Source organism: Neoarius graeffei, chromosome 1 (genome assembly GCF_027579695.1).
Source record: "Neoarius graeffei isolate fNeoGra1 chromosome 1, fNeoGra1.pri, whole genome shotgun sequence".
In the NCBI taxonomy this organism is placed as follows: domain Eukaryota; kingdom Metazoa; phylum Chordata; class Actinopteri; order Siluriformes; family Ariidae; genus Neoarius; species Neoarius graeffei.
The window spans coordinates 10088882-10111615 of NC_083569.1; the positions used below are offsets into that span (position 1 = coordinate 10088882).

Here is a 22734-nt window from a genome sequence, read left to right on the forward strand (position 1 = left end):
TATTAGCCACAAAGTCAGGCAAATCTGTTCGTAAAATTACATTATAATGACCAAATACAATGAAAAGTATTTTTCCAGTCTCACCTGTGAAAGGTAATCCCATGTGATCTCGTTTGGACGGCAAACCTGTTGGTACAGTTAAACGCAGCTAATCTTTATTCTCCGCTTTGACCTTTCCAAAATGGCGGCGAGGATGACGTATGATTCTACGCGGAATGCGGCGTCTTTAATGGTCCGGAATAAATTGGATTAATTTGCTCCTCTACGCCCTTTTTGAGGAATGTATTGTCGGACTTAAATCAACATCTGAAGAGGTGAGATCGCTCCTTTTTTCCCCTATTTTTGCTGGCGGGATTGCACCATTACACAATAAATATTCACAGTGAAAATATTTTGTAAGCGCGTTTCATGAACCAAGTTATAGGATTTGTTGACAACTCGCATCGCAATGAGATCATCATTGGCACTACTGGTGTTAAGAATCAGACCATTTCATAAATGAATATTTTGCTGTAGAGCTGCAGTGTTTGTACAATTGCATGTTTTTGCTTCACTATTACTGTCACTATTCTGCTTCTTGCATTACTACTGTGAACTAACACTGAACATAATAATAATAATAATAATAATATCCAAGCTCGTGTTTCACTCTCACTAGTGCTCTGTAAGGCTTTTTCCTGGTGAAATTCGTTACACTTCTACCCGGCGTGAAGCACTCACAGTCATGTGGTTGTGACGTCATCATAAACAAATCCGTTCTACTCATCCAGACGACTTCGCAACGGCAACGTTGCCAGATCTTTCCACTCTGGAACCCGTTCTCAAAAAGATTGCGTTTTGGGCACCCAAAACGCCGGTGCCGTGTGGACGCCAGGCCTAAACGATAAGCAATTGTATCGGAGTCACCTGAATCCGTTGCTGTGTGGACAGGGCCTCAGAGTGTGTTCCCTGGTCTAACCAAAGGAACACTGCACACCTTGACCATGTTTGGATCGACTTACAGCTGTGAGCCAGCTTTTTCCACTATGAACATTGTCAAAACCAAGTACCGTTTTAGGCTCAACCATGAACACCTACATATCTGCATGAGAATGGCACTAACTCCATTCCAACCAAGATTTAAATTACTGGCAGGTCAGCCACATGTCTAGCCTAGTAAACTAGACCCACCCGCCTAGCGGCCAAAAATATTTTTGCCTAGCGAGTGGGTCTAGCCTCGCACCATATAAACAAAAACACCCCGGGCATCAAATCATGCCCGCCAATCACAACGCAAGGTTTTTGTTTGGATTCTTTGGGCGGGCTTTTGCAGGAGTAACGACAAAGCTGCGCGACGCTGGAGAAAGCGCAGCAGGAAAGATGGCTACCGCTAATGAACAGCGCGTGTTTGACTCCGCTTTGGAATCAGTTTTAGAAGAATTAGACTTGGAGTTTTCGTTGAAACATGAGCAGGAAGAGGCTCTCCGCTCATTCCTTTTCAAGAAGGACGTTTTCGCTGTTTTGCCGACCGACTATGGCAAAAGTCTGATCTACCAGCTGGCTCCGCTCGTAGCCAAAAGGATGGGGCTAGTTTGTGCAGTACGAAGAATTAATAAACAGCTTTGAAACATTACTTTTTGATTGTTTCTTATTTTCCCGTTATTTTAAATTTAAGGGAAATTATTTCACCAAACACCACTAAATAAAAACTCTCAAAAACAGTTTAAGCAAACCCTTGAAAAACACTTGGGGAAAAAAAATGTGTATGTGGTACAGACTCCAAACTTGTGGTCATTATCTCCAAACTTCTTAATATCTAGAACCTGTTTATTAATTAATACGCATTTTGAAAAATTATTTATTTCAAGGCCTCCCCCACTGCTTTCTGTCGCTCTGACTACGTCACAGTCGCGCTGATTGGTCAGAGCGTTGGCCTATACGCACAGAGACAGTTTGAAAGACAGCGGTTTGGTCCTCCTACCCGCTTCGGAAATGTCTACGGATCGAGGCCAGACTAAATATTCACATTTAGTCTGGCTTGCCAGGCTACCACATGCCCATTTTTCTCATTAAGAAAAGTAAAAGAAGAGAAAAGTTCAAAGAAAAATGTTCTGTTTGCATTTCCCCCCCAAAAAAGCCACTTGTTTTCTGAAAATGTGGACTTTTTTTTTTTCTTGAAAAGTACGCTCTCATTTTTTAAAGCTGGGACCTCCTTATTTTAAAGGTCCCATGGCATGGTGGTTTGTTGATGCTTTAAACGGGCTCGTGGAGGTTTCCGGATGTTATATCCGCAGCCTTTCTCGAAATGAACCCTCGGCATGTAAATATAGCCTCCTGGGAGAAAGCCCCATTTCAGCGCTTTTCCCAGTGCGTCGTTTTGCTAATGAGAAGCAGGAGGCGGGGAAGGGTAGAGGGTGGGGGCGGGCCATGGGGGGAGGGGGAGGGGCTTGACCAAGCTGCGTGCGCACACATACTCGCTGCTATCAGTGCCTGTAGCCACGCTGCTAAGACAAAACCCCGTTCTCCCTCGGACTCCTTTCGTAAACTCAACGTGACACAGAGTGTGAGAGTGTTCGGAGTGGTAGTTTACGAACGTATAATACCCTAGGCTTGAACACGCACTCCATAACCAAAGAGGATAGAAGCAGCAACTTCAGCAACATATCGCTTATCCAACAGAAGACATGCATTGCGGAGCAATAGTCAAACATAAGCTCATAAGTTACAGTCAATTTCCAGACTAAACTCAGTTTAACAGAGCATGCTGCATGCTCTTTAGTTTTGTAGCGCAGATTACCTGGCTAACTGCAGGAAGCGGTTAGCTGCACAGCTAATGTAGCCATTGCTAGGCTAACGCACCGATTTTAAAACACGGCAAAACGACTTAACAGTTATACACTTACTTGTTCGGTGTTTGTGGCTGATGCGGCAGGGACGCTTGGTACGGACCCAGGCTTCAGTGACAGTTGATGTGCAAAACCTGCCCTGTACTGTCCCAAGTTGTGGAAACATTCATCAGGAAAATGCTTCCGACAAACATACACCGTCTTAGGTAGACTCGACGGCGTATTATTGGAGTAAATAAAATTAAGCCACTGCGTCTTCAGGGGCTCTCCCGTCGGCAGTAAAAACAGACTCTTGTCTGTGTTGTCACATCCATGTACAGCGCAATTTCCATGTTTTGCTCGCTTAGGTGATGCCATGTTGTTGTGTCCTCCCTCTATGGTCTCCTCACTACAACTGGGCGGGGCAATCCATACAGTGGGTGGGAATCATCTCCCTTGCTGACGTAGTAAAGGGAAGAGTTTATCAACGCGCCGTTTTGACGCGCCATTCTCAAATGTTGGGGATAGTTTGGTTTACACATTATGAAATTTCTCGCCACTGGGGTGACTTAAGAAGGTCAGAGGAACTCATTTTAACGTTAAAAAACCTCAAAGTGTAAATTTCATGCCATGGGACCTTTAAGAGCAAAGAAGGGAAAATGTTAAGTCGATGCTCTGTTTGCACTTTTTAGTTAATGTTTTCTGAGTTGACTTTTTTACTTGAAGTCTCGGCCTTCAATTCTTCAGGCTGGGACGTCTTTAATTTAAGAGAAAAAGGAGTTATTCCACTCTGTTTGCACTTCATTTATTTTATTCTGAGGTTTCGGTTTTCTTTAATCTGAAATAAAGGCCTGGAATTTATTTTCCTGGGACGACTTTTATTTATGGTAAAAGAGATTAGTTGTGCACTCAGTTCATTTCCTGCATTGGAAATTAACAATAAACACTGTTGAACCCATATGAAAATGTGGACATGGGGAAGGCTATGAGACACAAGCTGGACTTCGGGTCGGACCTTCTACTTGGACAAAATTTAATAACTGGACCTCAGTGACTTTTAATTGAATACCCCTGGTGTATGTATTAGGGCCTCTGCATGCTCTTGCGACAAGGCTTTCGCAGATAGTTGTAATTTATTGTTGAGCGGGGAGTAATAGGCGTGCGCGATGTTATTCACCGCCACAACACAAGGGGGCGCGAAGTCGCTAGGAGTAGTTGGTGGGTGTGGTTAGTGGAGTGTTTATCCTCCGGTTACTTATAATGACTAGAACTGGAGTTGTATAGATGTACGTACTTCCTCACGTCCTCGATCAACCGCTCTTCGTGCTGCTCCATCTTCGCTCGTGTTTTTAAAAATGGCGGTCGTGAAAACAAACCAAACCGGGAAAGTAGGGAAGCGGAAGTGCGTGTACAGCGGATGTAGAGTGGACCAATCAGAGCCCTCTTGTCTGCGAGGCTTCTGCGGTGGTCACAATTTTTGGGAGGTGTGCGCAGAGCGTCTGCGAAGGGGGGGGGGGCTACGCAGACGCCATCTGCGAGGACTGCGTTGTCAGCATAAATTGGCCTTTATGATGATGATGATGATAATACTGGCTGACCTTTTCCATTCAGCTACTCGTCTTCGACTTGTTCGATATCATGCTAGCAGCATGGAACAGATCTGATATACCACTCAAAGCCAGATAATATTATTTAAATATGAGATGAGATGTTAACGTGTCTAAAGAGCTTATGAGCCGTACCCATTTGTTCACGCAGGATTTAGCCGTGGACACCCAAATCGCAGGAGGGGGGTCTGCTGACCGGTCCAGCTCCATCTGAACACAAAAGAACGAGACAATTCATTCAAAGAAGCAGCTTCAAACTTGCTAAAATGTCAAAACAGCCATGTACAAATTATCCGAAGAAACCATGATATTAGGTTTTAACGTGTTCATTCAGCCACCAGGTGGCACTAATGTGAAGAAAGAAAAAAAAAAATCTTGTTTTCCATGAGGTTGTAGCTGAATTCAAGAGAAACACGTTCTTCTTGTTACTCACTCTGAGAACAGGAGCCTTCTCCTCACATATGAGCACGCGGATGTCTGGGCTGCGCAGGTCCGTACAGTAGACCTTACGGTCGCGACCGCCCGAGTAGACGTGCGTGAAGGCTTCGTTGGCCTGCAGCGCCCACACGCCCTCGTCATGGACCCGGTACGTAGCGATGCAGCGCTGCTGACCCAGAGACCACAGTCGTATCGTACCGTCCGAGCTTCCGGACAGACACTGGATATACGACACAACACAGTTTAACACTAAAGGAAAGCGTCGTCTTTTTTTTTTCTAAAAAAAAGACATACTGGTGAGAGGACAACACCGACCTGAGTACCGTCCCTGTTTAATAATAACGATTTCACATTGTCTGTGTGTCCTTTCAGTTTCATTAGTTTCGCACACGTCCGCGGATCCCACACCCTCAAGACCTGCACAGAAAAAAAAAAAAAAAAGAGCAGAAAGACTAAAGTTGCCTGGAACAGGAACAATGTGACAGATGTTGGTGTAGCGTACAAATTGTAAAACCTTGTACACATAGATACCGTTTGAATGCTACACAGGTACTAGTGCATCTCAAAAAATTAGAATACCATGAAAAAGTTCCTTTTTTTCATAATTTAATTCAAAAAGGTAAACTTTCGTATATTCTATATTCATTACATGTAAAGTGAAAATATTTAAAGCCTTTTTTGTTTTAATTTTGAGGATTATGGCTTATAGCTCATGAAAATCAGAAATCCAGTATCTCAAATTATTAGAATATTCCTGAAGATCAATCAAAAAAAGGATTTACAATACAGAAATGTCCAACTTCTGAAAAGTATATTCATTTATACACTCAATACTTGGTTGGGGCTCCTTTACCATGAATTACTGTATCAATGCAGTGTGGCATGGAGGTGATCAGTCTGTGGCACTGCTGAGGTGGTATTGAAGCCCAGGTTGCTTTGATAGTGGCCTTCGGCGTATCTGTATTTTTGGGTCGGGTGTTTCTCATCTTCCTCTTGACAATACCCCATAGATTCTCTATGGGGTTCAGGTCAGGCAAGTTGGCTGGCCAATCAAACACAGTAATATCATGGTCAGCAAACCATTTGGTAGTAGTTTTGGCACTGTGGGTAGGTGCTAAGTCCTGCTGGAAAAGGAAATCAGCATCTCCAAAAAGCTCGTCAGCAGATGGAAGCATGAAGTGCTCTAAAATCTCCTGGTAGATGGCTGTGTTGACTTTGGACTTGATAAAATACAGTGGACCAACACCAGCAGATGACATGGCACCCCAAATCATCACAGACTGTGGAAACTTCACACTGGGCTTCAAACACCTTGGATTCTGTGCCTCTTCACTCTTCCTCCAGACTCTAGAACCGTGATTTCCAAATTAAATGCAAAATGTACTTTCATCTGAAAAGAGGACTTTGGACCACTGAGCAACAGTCCATTTCTTTCTCTCCTTTGCCCAGATAAGACACTTCTGACATTGTCTCTGGCTCAGGAGTAGCTTGATATTAGGAATGCGAAAGTCGTATCCCCTTTCTTGAAGATGTCTGTTCGTGATGGGTCTTGATACACTGACACCAGCCTCAGTCCACTCCTTGTGAAGCTCTCCCAAGTTCTTGAATCAACTTTTCTTGACAATCCTCTCAAGTCTGCGGCCATCCCTGTTGCTTGTGCACCTTTTCCAGCCAGCCTTTTCAGCAATGACCTTTTGTGGCTTACCCTCCTTGTGGAGGGCATCAGTGATCATCTTCTGGACAACAGTCAAGTCAGCAGTCTTCCCCATGATTGTGGTTGTGTGTACTGAACTAGACCGAGATATACACTGTGTTCATACTGTTTTACTCAAACTCGGAAAAAATATTCTAATATTTTGAGATGTTTTTTTTTTTTAATGTTTTTGTACTGTATGTCATACTGATTAAAATAGAAAAATGCTTGAAACATTTTAGTTTATGTGTAATGAGTCTATAATGTATAAAACATTTCCACTTTCTTAAATAACTGATGGAAAAAATTGAACTTTTTCACAATATTCAGGGCTTTACAGTGCGCGCATTTGCGAGCGAATTTTTCGGCATGCAAACGACGAAAAAAAACGCGCATTTGTGCGAAGGCTTCTTGCGGCCGACAATTTAGGAAAGCACTGAGCACAGACGTGACGAGTTTAACATTCTAAAATGGATCAACCGTTAAACTGCAAAGTATGTAAATCCGGGGGGGGGGGGGCGGGTGAAAAAGTTAAATTTTTTTGCCGTTCTTCCACATCTTTCTGTGATTGCCCCTCTTTCGTGGGTGTGGCATTAGGTGGGAAATTGCTTTTTAGGGATTCATCAGATCATTCAACTGAGAGATAACAGAGCTGGTTCGGACCGAGCTGAGAAATATATTCGCTATGCAGAGAAGAACGGCGTTTTTTTAAATGCAATGATGGTGGAAACAAGAATAAAAGAACGGACGAGGAAGAAAGTGTAGTGAAGAAAGCTAGAACGACGGGAGAAGCTGCGGGAAAATTATATAATGAGATGGAAAGCACACACCCCAGTGCAAACATTTAGATGGGAACATAACACAGCAGAAAAACAAATAATATACAGTATATACAAATGGTGCATGTCACAACACAGCAGAAAAACAAAGAATATATACACAACTGGGCGTGTTGAGTTGCAGATCTTTAACTGCACATTAGTTATAGAAACTCAGTTCAGCTACAAAACTCAGGATATTGCACTGTATTGGGTATGGATGTAAAAGTGTAGAAATATAAAATACACAGTACAAAAGCTATAAAAACTAAAGTTGCTCTGTGAGGTTGCACTGTAATAAGTATTGCACTGTATCAGGCAAGTGTGAGAATATTGTCCTTTTAGGTCCTTGTTGCACCTGCCAGAAGTGGCATCAGTCAGTGCATGTAATTAGCCTTTTTCACATTACGTCACTTGCAGAAGAACCTCACATCTGTTTTCAGCCTTTTGAATGGAAGAAGAGGCGGCATGCTAATCTGCTGGCTAACAAATACAGGGATCCCAGCAGTAATTGGAAAAAAAATAGAGGAATGTAAGAAACTATCAGCAGGGGTCAAGGGGGCTGCAAGCCCTTTGCGGGGTGCAGGGGCAGTGCCCCTGCTGGGGGTACAGGGGGTGAAGCCTCCTGAAGCTGTTGAGATTTTAACATTTAAAGATGCTATAGAACACATTTTTTACATAGATTTAACATAGAAAAGCAACAGAATTTAATAATAATGTGGATCTATTTGATGCCATATTTTGTAATCAATGACATAAGTGGCAAAAAAAAAAATTGTTATTTATAAAAATTAGATGAAAATGTAGCTTTGAAGAATATACTTCTTTTAACCCGGACACTGTTCCGCTATCTCTTTTATGGACAATATCTTTTTTCCATGACATATTCAGGGCTGTGAAATTGTAAATAAGAAATCCGAGGAAAAGAGGGGGTCTGGGGGGCACAGCCCCCCAGGGCCCCAGACACCAAGCCATTTTAGGTGTTATATGGTGCATTCTGAGCATTTCCTGCAAGTAAAAAATTGATCTCAACAAGTAAATATTTGACTAGTCTTGGTCTTCATTTTGCCATAGAAAATACCTATCAACAGTTTTCTCTTTTAAAATGAAAGATCCATGTAAAATACCTTGAAATATCTAATAAGTGCCTATGTATTTTATCTCTTAATCAAAATAAAAGTAAAAAAAAAAAAAAGTGTAAATAACAATTTAAAGAAATGTTAATAAAAGAAAACTTTGATAGGCCTTTCAAAATGACTTTGTGAAAAATCATGCTCAATATTTAAGTGAGAGATACCTGTTGTCTTCCAAATTACACTTAATTCTTGTATTATGTCCTGGCTTTTTCCAAGAGTCTGTCACAATGTATCTTGTCTACAGAGCAAAAGTTTAAAAAAACTAATGTTTCTTATCTAATATATTATTTACATCTTTTCTTTTACTTCTGGCTCCTTCTATTCCTCTTTGCATCACTCCCAGCTATTTCTTTCAATTCATCTTTCAGTAAGGCTATTAGTTATTAGTTCTATAGTATTTGCATTCCTCTATTAAAGCTATTTACAAAATGCTCATAGTCTGTCAAACAGCATCTAATGAAAGTCTTTTCATTTTCTTTTCTTTAACACCATCTCTTTCATCTTTTCCTTCAGTCTGTCTGTGTGTTCTTTTCTAGCCCTCTTTGCATCTCTCTCAAACACCTCCTTAGCTTTCCTTTTTGATGGCATCTTAACTATGTCTGATCTTGCACCCTGTAAGTACAAAATTCACGTACGCGGTGCCAGGTCACGCAATAGCTATTTTTAGCTCTGTCATGCACTCCTGAGCAGTGTTGCCAGATACTCCTGACGTTTTCCAGCCCAAAATATGTTCAAAACCCACCAAAATGCACTTGAAACCGCCCAATCTGGCAACACTGCTCCTGAGTCGCAGTCAAGACGTGTTCCACGCTCAGCTGGCATAAAACTCCGTGAGTTCGGCTGTAATGAGCCGCCGGTCTCATGCAAGGCGATTAAAACCGACTTGACCCCCCCCCCAATGATTTTTAACGCAAAAATAGACGTTTTGTGAAGATATTTTTCGCGACAGAATCCGTGGAAATTTCACAGCCCTGCATATTGAATTAAGTTCAACGCATTAGAAACAAAAGCACGAACAGAGTTAAAACACATTTTCTAGCAAATGGGCGCAGCCATATTGTTTTCTCGTTCTATCGCGTACAGTCTCACGGTATTTACATCAATTTAACTTCCGAGTGTTCCCGAATGTCAACGAGAACAAACGAAGCTGACAAAAACCTCGCTAAACAAGCAAACCAAATCAGAACGTATTCTGCTGGTCATTTTACTTAAACAAACATATTTTTAACAGATATACAAGAGATTTAAAAAAAAAAAAAACCACCACCACTTTGGCTAGCTAAATAGCGGACGTCTGGGATCCCTGCAAATAGCAACCATAGAAAGTCAGTAAACTTCCTCTCCAAAACAAGGCAGATAGGTGACTGGAATGGTCGCTCACAATACGTAATGATAAACAACAATGCGCGATATTATTACCAATCTTATCTGTGAATGATACAGTTTTGTTAACATATGTTGCCGCTGTATACCTCTTCTTCCATTCAAAAGGCTGAAAACAGATACGAGTTCCCCTGCAAGTGATGTAATGTGAAAAAGGCTAATTGTTCAAGGTGGTTATGGCCTGGGGGGGGGGGAACTGTTTTTGAGTTTGTTGGTCCTTGCTTTAATGCACCTGTAACGCCTGCCTGAGGGCAGCAAGTCAAAGAACTCAGAGCCAGGGTGGGAGCTGTCCTTGATGATGTTGTTAGCTCTGCTGAGCTCTGCTCTCTGTTTAGCTACTGTTTGTTCATTCATTCAGTTGTTCATTATTCATTTGTTTATTCATTCATTCACAATTGAATTTTGCGTTTTGTGTGTTGGTGTGTCTAAGGTTTGCGCTGCAATAAACCTTTAAAATGAAAACCTACTTGTGCTTGTGCCCCTATTTTTTTCCCTGTGCTCCTAAAAATTTTTAACTTCGGAGCACGTGTGCTCCTGAAAAAAAAAAAAGTTAGTGTAGAGCCCCGACAATATTCTAATTTTTTTTAGATGCACTAGTATACTAACCCTAAAACATTAAAAGGTAGCCTTCGTGCACTTTAATTCGCAAAATTACAGTGCTTCGCCCTCCTAAGTGTTTCTTTGAAACGAGGCTTAAATCTACGTCCGGAAAACTGTTTGAAGGTTGAGAAGAAAAAAAAAAAAAAAGCCATTTCTCCAACCTTTTCTGTTGATCCTGAGACGATGACGGTGCCCAGCTGGTTCATCGCAAGGCTGTAGATCGAGTCTTTGTTCCCACTGAGAGACGAAGCTGACGCAAAAACAAATCAAATTGATCAAATCGGTCTGATTATACTAGAACCTGAATAAGGGATAAGAACCTTTGGTGTACAGCTTCACCCACATCACATTAATCTGACTGAAAAGCAATAAGGCTTTTTTTTTTTTAAATTTAAATCAAAATTTCCCTCACTGGTGACCGTGTTATTGGAGGCGGTCAGAGCCGTGAGCGTGTTTACGTCCCACAGAAAGATCTGTCTGTCCAGGCCAGCGGACGCCACCAGCTCCTTGTCTTTCGCATAAGCCAGAGCTTTGACATAGTCCTAGGGCACAAATCCACAAACCATCATCCATGACAACACTTTATACATAAGAACAACGAAACAATGTGTGATTTATACCGTATGAACAGGACCTGGTCGATTAGGTCTTACCTTATGAGTTCTTAATGTGGACATGCAGAAGCCCTTATGTGCGTTCCACACTTTAACTGTCGTATCTGATGATGCTGAAATCACTACAGGAAATAAATAAATAATACATAAAGACAAACAAAAGACCAGTGTAACCCACATTCGGGCCAATAAGTCAGTACGCAAGTTATTATGCCGGTAGATAAGTCAGTCAGTCAGTCAGGGTGCAATTCTCCCATAAGGTCAACAAGAGTGCTTGGAGAGCACAATATCCCCCACTGTGCCATAACTCTGGTAAAATGCGACTGAATTGAACGAAATTGCAATATGCGTATTACCGACATATAACAAAGAATCCTGCCAAGTTTCGTGAAATTCCTCCAAAAATTGTGAGAGGAGTCGATTTCAGAAGGTGAGTACCCTTCCCGGGACGTCCAAAACAAGGCGCTTCCGGTTGTCCCGGACACAGCCATAACACCTCCGGACAACAAGAAATCGTCTGTCATGTGTCCTGCTGGACAACCAGTGAAAATTACCCCAAATCACTCACTAGCGTGGGCAGCGCCATTTTTGTTGTTTCTACGCGTACCGCGAGATGACGTAATTTTCGGTGATTTCCGTTAACTGTCGTCTGTGTTTTCATATTCTCTCCCGCGAGATAGCGTGATTTCTCGGTGATTTTCGGTAATTCCCGGTGATTTCCGACAAGACTGTGTGAATGGCGCCAATTTTGTGAGAGAGGAATCCCAGGCCAAGGTGAGTTATTTTTTTGTGTATATTACAAAATGGAATACATTTTATGATGTGTAATATTTTTAATTAATTTAATTTCTTTTCACAAAAGTTTAACTTTAATAAATCAAATAATTGCCATGAATTGGAGATGTGATACAGTTCTAGTTTATGATTTATTAAAGATTGTGATGAATGATGTTACTAGTCATTTCGGATTTATTATACTTTAAAAGTTTGTGATGTTCATATTACTAGTCATTGATAAGATTTATCATCAGTCATCCGGCAAGCCGGTGACTTGATAAGATATCCTATCCCAGACCTGCCAGTCGAGCATAGCTGCTCCGAGTTGATCTTCCTTCAACCCCGTCTCTCGCTCGAGGACCGTTTTCAGAGTGGTACGTGGTCGACCGACTTTGCGCTTCGCCTCAGGCTCCCACAAGAGAACTTGTGCGGCAGGTTGATCGTGACGAAACACATGGCCGCACAATGCCAGATGGCGTTTGGAGATTATGGTCGAGAGGCATGGTAGGGAACCGTTCAGGCGGTCGTTTGTCCAATGGTCCTGCCAGCTGACGTTGAACACTCTGCGGAGCATGCGGGTGTACGTGCCATCCAAGGATTGCTCTTGTGCTCTCGTTAGAGACCAAGACTCGGATACGTAGAGAAGAATGGATTCGACTGAGGCCTTGAACACTCTGACCTTTGTGTCTCCAGACAGCGGGGCAGCCCACACCTTGATTAGAGAATTTAGGGCGCCCCAGGCTTTGGCCTTTCTGGAGTTGATGTCATGAGCAGTGTTCATCCAACTGCCAAGGTATTTGAAGTCGTCCACCTTCTCGATAGTAGAGTTGTCAAGCGCGTGGAGAGATTGGTCCGTAGAGGAATTTATATGCATCCATTTGGTTTTGCATGCGTTCAACTGAAGGCCAACTGATTTAGCAGCCAGTTCTACTCGGTAGAGAAGATCCTCACCCGAATTCACAGAGTCCTCGAGAAGAGCAATGTCATCAGCGAAGTCAAGATCGGATAGATGGACAGCAGGGTGGCGAGAACTTCTACGGTGTTCAAGAGTGAGCCCATCATCCATGCGAAGGGCTAAACGCAAGGTGTAATCAAGAACAATGAAGAAGAGCAGAGGAGCTAGGGGGTCTCCTTGAAGGACGCCCGAGTTGATAGAAAACTCCTCAGTTACACCGTCACGAGTTATAACCACGGCAGTGTTATCAATACACATAGTCCTGATTGCCTCGACCATGCTAGGGGGGGGGACGCCATATGCTTGTAGAATGGAAAACATTGTGTCGCGTTTGATGGAATCAAAAGCCTTCTTAAAGTCCAAAAAGACTATCACACCTTCTTTATGGTGGTTCATGAGCTCTTCGATAATGCGCCGGAGGGCTAAGATGTGAGCGCTAGTAGAATGCAGTTGACGGAAGCCATTTTGGTTTGGGCGCAAGAAGTTATCCATTACCGGCCTCAACCTATTGAGTAACAGTCAGTTATACACTTTAGAGGCTATCTGAGCTAGCTTTATCTGAGCTAGACTAATTCCCCTGTAGTTGTCAGGCAACGTCAGAAAGGCAAGATTTATTAAAGTTTGTAATGTTGATGTTACTAGGTCACTGATAAACTTTATTTTGATCTCATTGATGAGATCTTTTTTCAAAATAAAAATATATTGGGATAATCAAGCAACCCTTTTTGGAATATGTACAGTATATGGCTCTGAAAAGAGTCATCATCACTATCCAATCGGTCTTCAGTTGGCAAATTCAGGGTTTGGGTTCCAAGACTTGTATTTTTCAACTTATTCTTCACAGTCACTCAGTCAAATTTGAAACTATCTTGGGGGACTTGGGCTGTGAATTGCCTACTTGGGCTTGATTCACTTGAATTTTCAATGATTATGACTTGCATTCACTTATAATGTACCTCCCTGAAACAGAAAGCATATATAAAAAAGATGAAATGACAAATATTGACCAATATTTTTGGACAACCAAACATTTTGGCGGACAACCTAAAATGGTCATGAGGTTGTCCGTTGGACAACCTCATATTTCTCACTATTTCAGGCACTGCCAACATCGCCACGACATCATAAAAATTGTGAGGGAAGTTGATTTGGTCATGAGCTTTGGGTAATGACTGAAAGAACAAGATCGCGGATACAAGCGGCCGAAATTAGTTTCCTTCGCAGGGTGGCTGGGCGCTCCCTTAGAGATAGGGTGAGAAGCACAGTCACTCGGGAGGAGCTCGGAGTAGAGCCGCTGCTCTTCCACATCGAGAGGAATCAGCTGAGGTGGCTCGGGCATCTTTCTCGGATGCCTCCTGGATGCCTCCCTGGGGAGGTGTTCCAGGCATGTCCCCCCGGGAGGAGGCCCTGGGGAAGACCCAGGACACGCTGGAGGGACTATGTCTCTCGGCTGGCCTGGGAACGCCTCAGTGTTCTTCCCGAGGAGCTGCCCGAGGTGTCTGGGGAAAGGGAAGTTTGGGCTTCCATGCTTAGACTGCTGCCTCCTAACCTGGCCGGTCTAGGGGGGCATTTGCCCAATTCACAATCCCCCTTTCACACCCATACATACACACATTATATATATATGAATGAATGCTTTCAAATTCAATGATGGTTTAAAATGTTTATAAACTTGAAGATAACAAATCCCTACAGATATCGTGAGCGATAATGGAAGTAACCGTAACGATATATTAGATTCCTCCTGACTCTATCTTTGACAATTTAAGTAAAACGTACCTTTGTGCTTTTTGTTTTGACGTGCTCCTGGATGTTTCTAGCTCCTCCGTTTCCATAATTGATCATATCTGAGCACAGAATACACAGAACCTTTCCCGGCACGTCCACTTTTCGGATATGTTCCATCAGGCACGTTGTCACAGTTTGTGTCCCTATCTGCACGGTAACGCTACTATCGAGCCATGCCCATCGGAAACAGTTCTTTATCCCGTTCGATTTATCGATTTCCCTGGCACGATCCTCATTTTTGCGGTCCAAAACTTTCGCCATATTGGCGAAGCAACTTTGAAAACTAACTAAAACTTAAGTGATCAAAAGCATGTACGTGTAGCTTGTTTCTCCGTGAATTGTAGAAGTGAGATGAAACTAGCGCCAAAACGTTGCCGGAAATCGTCGTGAGTTGTCGTTAGCATAAACATTAAAGAAACCAATGACGATTTCCGTTATCACAGCTGCAACTAATTTTGCGATGAGCATTGCCGAAAGATGCTGGCGGGCGGTCGGTCGGTCCTGCCTGCTTGTGCCACCACAAGCCTCGCCTCACACCCCCCCGAAATTCTCAGCGGATTTACACGTTTCACAAAAATGACATTTTCAGCGGGAAAAACTCGGAATTCCGCAGATCCGCGGAAAATTCTCATCCCTGCAGAAAGCAAGCACGCCTTGATGAAATTGCCAAAGTTTGTTAATAATCAAGGGCAGAACTCTGGTCAAATTTGTCCAAATTAAACGAAATTTCAATCTACATAAAACCGTCATAAAACCGCCTTTTGCCAAGTTTGGTGAAATTCCTCCACAAATCGTGAGAGGAGCTGATTTCAGAAAAACCGACACCCTCATGAAATTGCCAAAGTTATTTAATCAGGGGTCAAAACTCTGGTGAAATTTTCACAAACGAAATTAAATCGCAATATGCGTATTACCGACATATAACAAGGCCTTTTGCCAAGCTTCGAGAAATTCGTCCAAAAATTGTGAGAGGAGTTGATGTCAGAAGGCGAGCACACCTTCAGGAAATTGTGAAAGTACAAGGTTGTTAATCAAGGGCTGTAACTCTGGCAAAATGCGACTGAATTGAACAAAATAAAAATATGCGTACTACCGACATATAACAAGGCCTTTTGCCAAGTTTCGTGAAATTCCTCCAAAAATTGTCAGAGGAGTTGATTTCAGAAGAAAAACACACACTCGTGAAATTGTCAAAAGTATAATTTTGTTAATTGAGGGCTGTAACTCTGGTAAAACGTGACCAAATTTAATGAAATTGGAATATGTGTATTCCCGACACATAACAAAGAATCCTGCCAAGTTTGGTGAAATTCCTCCAAAAATTGAGAGAGGAGTTGATTTCAGAAGGTGAGCACCCTTCCCGGGACGGACGGTCATCGCCACGACATGATCCCCCTCTGGGCCTTTCTGCCAGCGGCGGATTTTTTTATTTAGAAAAAAAAAAAAGAAATGAAGGCAAATTTTATCAAAATTCTATTTCTCATTTTATTAAATATCGGAATGCATTTTTGATCGCTATTTTGTCGCTGCTATAGCAAGTTATGAGTGTTTGAAATATACTACGTAATATATCAGTCCGTATGTCAAAGCAATGGCCGTCAACGAGATTCGTTGAGACCTGTGCGAGACATCGTAGGACGGAAGTAAAACGTACAGCGGAAATCAAAGCGACCAACATCTGCCGACGTAGCCAAAAGATGCGCACGCCCTCCTTTGAATGCTGATGTAATCAAGCTGGAAGTTGTTTGTTTTGATAGCAATCCGGAAAGTTGGAAAAAAGTAGGCAGTAATCGCCATTTAATCTCGTTTTTGTTCAATATTTCGCTTAGAAAACAGTTTTCAAAATGGCGGCACTGACACCTGGTTGACACTTGACGTTTCGAAGTCTTGCACAAGTCTCGTGAAGATCGCACGATAAAGATAAGCGACGCCTGCCGTGGACCAAACGAACTAAATTCAACGTGGCTAAAAAACGAACAGGCCGATACGTATAATATTTCACTGCAATTAGTTGCCAATACGAGTCACGATATAAAGTTACGAAAACCGAAAACGTAATTGAATAACACATTAAGAAATAAAGCAAGTTAAAAAATGACTTCAGTTCTCCTTTAAATCGATGCATATCCTCACCTTAAGTCTATGATTTGCGCATCATGAAGGCAGTTATGCGTTTCAGGCGGAGCAACCCCAAAATGTGGGCGTTTCTTATGTAACCACATTTACGTGCATTCTGCCTTTAACTTGCGCGCTTCTGATGGTTGTAGTACAACACACAGTTGGGACCAGGGTATTATCTAGAAATTAAGAGAAGGGTGTCGGCAGGGTCGTGCTCTCCCAGGGAAAATTTGAAGCAAATTTGGGGCCCTCTGGTGCAATCTTGGCATGAAAAAGCAGTTGGGAGGTCATGACTCTTAAAATAAGGTGTTTTCGGGAGCGAATTTCTGAAAAAGCAAAATCAGTCGACTCTCATCATTTCAGAAAATTCTTTATTTGATGGCACGTGCAGCCTTTGTGCCTAATTATGGGGAAAACACCTGATGTTGATTTGAGCACAATCAGCACACAGAGACTTTGCGAAGTATTGTCATCACGGTCACGTTTGTTTGTCGCCACGTTCGTGACTCTGCTTTCAGTTTCGTTTTTGTAAACGTCACGCCTGCTAATAAACACTCTTCCTGCACCTCCGTCCGGACGCGGTGGCAGACCTGACCGACTGCTTCACAAAGTCTCTTCGGAAACGGCGTGCCGATTGCGCTCAAATCAGCATCAAGTGTTTCCCGTAAAGACTGGGTCCCGAGCGCAACCCTGAAGGATCTCTGAACGGGAATTCTGAAGCCTGTCGACTTCTAGTAGAAAAGATGGGTCTCTAGAGGGCACGGAGGTCGGGACGGTCTGCTGAAATTGAAATTACAACTGAAAGCAACGATTTGCAAATATCATCTTTGACCTGGACTGTGTCAGAAACACATTTTTTGATGTTTTACCTCAGGATTCTTACCTCCCCCCCCCACCAAAAAAAAAAGTTGGGACGTACGTTAAAGAAGCATTTACCACTTTGTTATAACGTTCCCATTCCTTCTCAACACTTAAAAGGTTATTTTGTTCCGTTCTTCCTGCAAACAAGTCTTAAGGCGTGCGACAGTACAGGGTCGACATTGTCAGATTTTTCGTTTCCAATTTCTCCACACATTCTATGCGGGACAGAGGGAACACGCCCTCTTCTTCCACAGCCATGCCTTTGTAACGTGAGCAGAATGTGGTTTTGCATGGTCTTGTTGAAATCTCCCTGGGAAAAAAAAAAAAAAAAAGACGTCGTCTTGAAGGCAACAGATGTTGCTCCAAAATCTCAGCGTACCATACATGTCAACCTATACGGAATGTCCGTATTTTATACGGATTTGATTCAATAAACGTAGTATATGGGCGTATAAAAGTTATACAGATTCTTTAAAAAAAACCTTCAATATTTATTTAGAGCTATAATCAATTCCCACGATGGTAAAAGAGCGCATAACATTTACAAACGTACTGTACACCACAGACAGCCAGTAAAGAGTCTTATGAAATCGCGCGTTATCTTGTGGTAGCGAGACTTCGTTCCACTTTTGATCATGCGCACACCGCATTGTGAGAATCCCGCCAACCGTGAAGTCATAGACATATAAACATAGACGCCGCCTTCTGCGTAGAATCATACGTCATCCTCGCCGCCATATTGGATGTGGCAAAGTGGAGATTCTTCAACCGTCTCTGGTATAGCGTCTAGACAGTAGCCGAGAATAAAGATGCCTCATTCATGTGCTGCGTTTAACTGTACCAACAGGTTTACCGTCCAAACGAGATCACATGGGATTACCTTTCACAGGTGAGACTGGAAAAATACTTTTCATCGTGTTTGGTCATTATAACGTAATTTTACGAACAGATTTTCCTGACTTTGTGGCTAATATGAAGTCTCGCGCATAATAGCTGCTCGGTGAAACCTGTCTCCAAACAACGAAGTATTTCCTTCGTAACTACGCTGATAACACTGTGTTTTTGTCAAACATTGGAGCTTTGTCTTCATTCTGAAGGTTTATTGTTATTAATATTGAATAAAAAGTAACTGGGATATATCATTGTTAGCTAATTATCATTCAAATTTTAGGTAAATTATTTTAATTTGCATCTTAAACGGATTTTGGAGGTTGGTTATACAGGTTTGATTGACCAAAGGTTGACATGTATGGCGTACTTTTCTGTATTAATGCTCCATCACAGAAGTCTAAGTTACCTTTACCAAGGGCACTGACAACCCCATACCACGACACAGCTGGTAACAGTCTGGATGGTTCTTTTCATACAAAAAAAAAAAAAAAAAGACTGGAATACTGATTCGTCTAACCACAATACAGCTTTCCACTGTGTGGTAGTCCGTCCCAGATGCCTCCGAGCCCAGAGAAGTCGACGGCGCTTCAGGACACCGTTAATATAAGGCTTCCTTTTTGTGCAGTCACGTTTTAACTGGCGTTTGTGGATGTAACTCTGTATTATACAGTCCCCCTGGGATTTCGTGGGCCTTTTTTGTGATTGTTGCGGGCTAAAATGTCTGATGTTGCGGGGGGGGGGTTTCAAAAAATTGCGATGAAAGTTGCGGTGTTTTTTAGGTTTTTGTTGCAATTACATTGCGGGAGGAAGTGAAGGTTGCGAGAAATTGTTGCGATTTTCTCTTTTTGTGATTAAAATTGAGTGATGTTATTACTGAAAAACTATTGATTAAAAAAAAACTAAAGACACTGAGAAATGGTCCTATAAACAACTTTACCAATATAAAAGATTACCAGGACTACAAAAATGCAAAAAAATAGGCTTTACTTATCCAAATGCACCTGTTGGTTCAAAAGTTAAAGTGCAGAGAACCTCACAGCACAACATGAAGTTACCTTAAAATATAATATAAATGCCTCAGCTTTCATGTAAGAAAAAAAAAAAAACTATTAATACTAGTACTGTGTGCAGGCAGTCTCTCCTGAAGACTAAATTAAACAATAATTATAAACTAAGAAAATAAATGGCTCAGGCTTCATAGAAGAAAAAAAAATTTGAACAGAATCTCACAGTATGATGCTGAAGCTGCCTAAACAATGGAAAATAAAATACCATTTTGGCAAAAATGTTGGCGTCCATTAATTTCTCGTATTAAGTAAAAAATAATGTAAAGTGCACACAGTCCTTCACTGTAAACATAACACAATTTCAGTAACAGAATTTAAGCCTACATAAACACTGACTCGCACATCATGCAATGTTGCCAGATACTGCTGACGTTTTCCAGTCCAAAATATGTTCAAAACCCGCCAAAATGCACTTAAAACCGCCCCATCTGGCAACACTGTGCGCATGCTGCTTCTCTTGAACGTATACACGGAAGTAAGGCAGAAGGTAGTTTGTCGACGTCACCGCAAGACGACGCCAACGATTGGTCAAATTTGCGGGAAAGTTGCAGTGATTGGACAGAATTGCAACACCGCTCTGAATTCGTGGGGATTGGTTGAATTTGCAAATCGCAACATCGCGAAATCCTGGAGGTTCTGATTATAGCTTGATGAAGGTTTGCCAAAGTAATCCTGAGTCTATGTGGTTCGATCAGCTATAGATGAATGATCGGAGTTCACGGGTGTTCGGATTAGGCTTGAGCCCTTGCCCTTTACGCACCAACAGTCCTCCAGATTCTTTCAATCATTTAAGTCAGCAAATAGGTAATTCAGTATGTACACGAGTCACTAAAATCAGTCATAAACCAGTAAGTCAGTCAGTAAGAATTCACGTTTAAAAAATAAATAAATAAATAACTGACAAGTCAGACTTACGTGTCTTTCCATTACAGCAGAGGACGATATCATTCACCCAGTCGGTGTGGTGTTCCATCGAAGCGATATAGGGATCCTGCTGCCATAAAACATTGGGCTTATTTTAGTCCACGAGCTTGTATTTCTTCTTAGACATAAAGACGGCACAAATACAACCTGGACATTTCAATCAAAGTTCTATATCGACTTGCTAAAGAAAAACTAAAAAAAAAATAAATAAATAATTCAACTGTGTGTGAGATGATGTCTGTGCTTTGTTGGAATTTGTCTCGTATCCCATGTGGGTGGGGGATCAAAAGGGCTCTGTTTTTACGATATTTCTGTAATTGTGAGGTCATGGTTCTCATCATCTCTAGCCGCTTTATCCTGTTCTACAGGGTCGCAGGCAAGCTGGAGCCTATCCCAGCTGACTACGGGCGAAAGGCGGGGTACACCCTGGACAAGTCGCCAGGTCATCACAGGGCTGACACATAGACACAGACAACCATTCACACTCACATTCACACCTACGGTCAATTTAGAGTCACCAGTTAACCTAACCTGCATGTCTTTGGACTGTGGGGGAAACCGGAGCACCCGGAGGAAACCCACGCGGACACGGGGAGAACATGCAAACTCCGCCCAGAAAGGCCCTCGCCGGCCACGGGGCTCGAACCCGGACCTTCTTGCTGTGAGGCGACAGCGCTAACCACTACACCACCGTGCAGCCATGGTTGTTCTTATATGTCAAATATAATTTAAAAAAAAAAAAAGCTATACATCAACACAACGGCAAATGGTGTACACAGTATACAAGCCGTTTTCCCTCTTTTTTTTTTTTTTTTAAACAGATGTAGGCCACACTATTACTCCTACAGCGTCGTTTCATCTGAATGCTTCCAAGGAAACGCCTTTTCGGCATCCGAGATGTTCGGTGGCGAGTGTGTGACTGACGAAACCCTTTGCTCGTTCTCCATAAAACTAAAAACTCCATTCTAATTTGATTTAAAATATACAGTGGTGCTTGAAAGTTTGTGAACCCTTCAGAATTTTATATTATTTCTGCGTAAATATGGCCTAAAACAACATCAGATCTTCACACAAGTCCTAAAAAGTAGAGAAAGAGAATCCAGTTAAATGAACGAGACAAAAAGTATTATACTCCGTCGTTTATTTATTGAGGAAAATGAGCCGATATTACATATCCGTCAGTGGCAAAAAGTATGTGAACCTCTCGGATTAGCCGTTAATTTGAAGGTGAAATTAGAGTCCGGTGTTTTCAATCAGGTGTGAGCGGGCACCCGGTTTTATTTAAAGAACTGATCTTTACAACACACGTTTGTGGAAGTGTATCATGGCATGAACAAAGGAGATTTCTGAGGACCTCAGAAAAAGCGTTGCTGATGCTCATCAGGCTGGAAAAGGTTACAAAACCATCTCTAAAGAGTTTGGACTCCACCAATCCACAGTCAGATTGTATACAAACGGAGGAAATTCAAGACCACCGTTACCGTCCCCAGGAGTGGCCGACCAACAATCACTCTGCTCTATTCATTTCTGGTAAAAATAAATTTAATCGCCTGTATTCTAATTTAACACAACTTCTATTCTGATAAAAATCTAATCTAATGTTATTAAATTGCCTTTATTTGTCTAGCGACCGGTTCTGTGGTCGTTTTCGTCAGCGCAGAAGCTTTTACTCGGCCATCCTTATATTATCGTATTGCCTTTAGCTCTGACTGACTGCACTGCATTCTGTGGTGCTCACTATTATAGTCCAACTGTCCTCGCAGGCATCCAGTGGGAAATAAATCCTGCGATTGTATATTAAACATTGTTGCTCAGCCTCGGCTAAGCATTAAATCATCTTCGCCGCTAGCTGCTTGTACATTTGAGTCTAACGCTACGTTCACACTGCAAGGCTTAATGCTCAATTCCGATTTTTTTGTGAAATCCGATTGTTTTGTGAGGTCGTTCACATTAACAAATATATGCGACTTGTATGTGATCCTCAGTATGAACGAAAAGCGACCTAAAAGTGTTCCGCATGCGCACTGCAGGATACGACGACGTCACACGCAGTGAGCATGGCCAGTGTTTACGGAAGTAAAACCGCCCGGTTGCGGTATGACCCATCCAATCTAGCTTGAATAGCTGCATCCCCCCAAATGGAAATCAGCTCCCTAACCTCTGCGTCCTTCCATTGAGAAGATTCAGAACCTTCACAGCCCGAAGCGTCCCTCGCATTGATGTCATGCGCAGGGGCGCAGATACGTTTTTTGAACTGGGG

General features: G+C 42.2%; 1 protein-coding gene across 2 annotated transcripts in view; it reads right to left on the bottom strand.

Annotated features, from left to right (window-relative positions):
* Positions 1–22734, bottom strand: part of wdr48b (WD repeat domain 48b) — a 147915-nt gene that overhangs the window by 106403 nt on the left and 18778 nt on the right. The window contains exons 3-9 of one of the 2 annotated variants that reach the window (XM_060929441.1): positions 20466–20541; positions 11133–11215; positions 10892–11021; positions 10641–10729; positions 5165–5266; positions 4845–5069; positions 4547–4621 (exon numbers count right to left, since the gene is read on the bottom strand). In XM_060929441.1, the coding sequence (XP_060785424.1) occupies positions 4547–4621; positions 4845–5069; positions 5165–5266; positions 10641–10729; positions 10892–11021; positions 11133–11215; positions 20466–20541 (780 nt within the window). Of the gene's footprint in view, positions 1–4546; positions 4622–4844; positions 5070–5164; positions 5267–10640; positions 10730–10891; positions 11022–11132; positions 11216–20465; positions 20545–22734 lie in introns of both variants that reach the window. The other variant, XM_060929432.1, reaches the window with a different exon arrangement.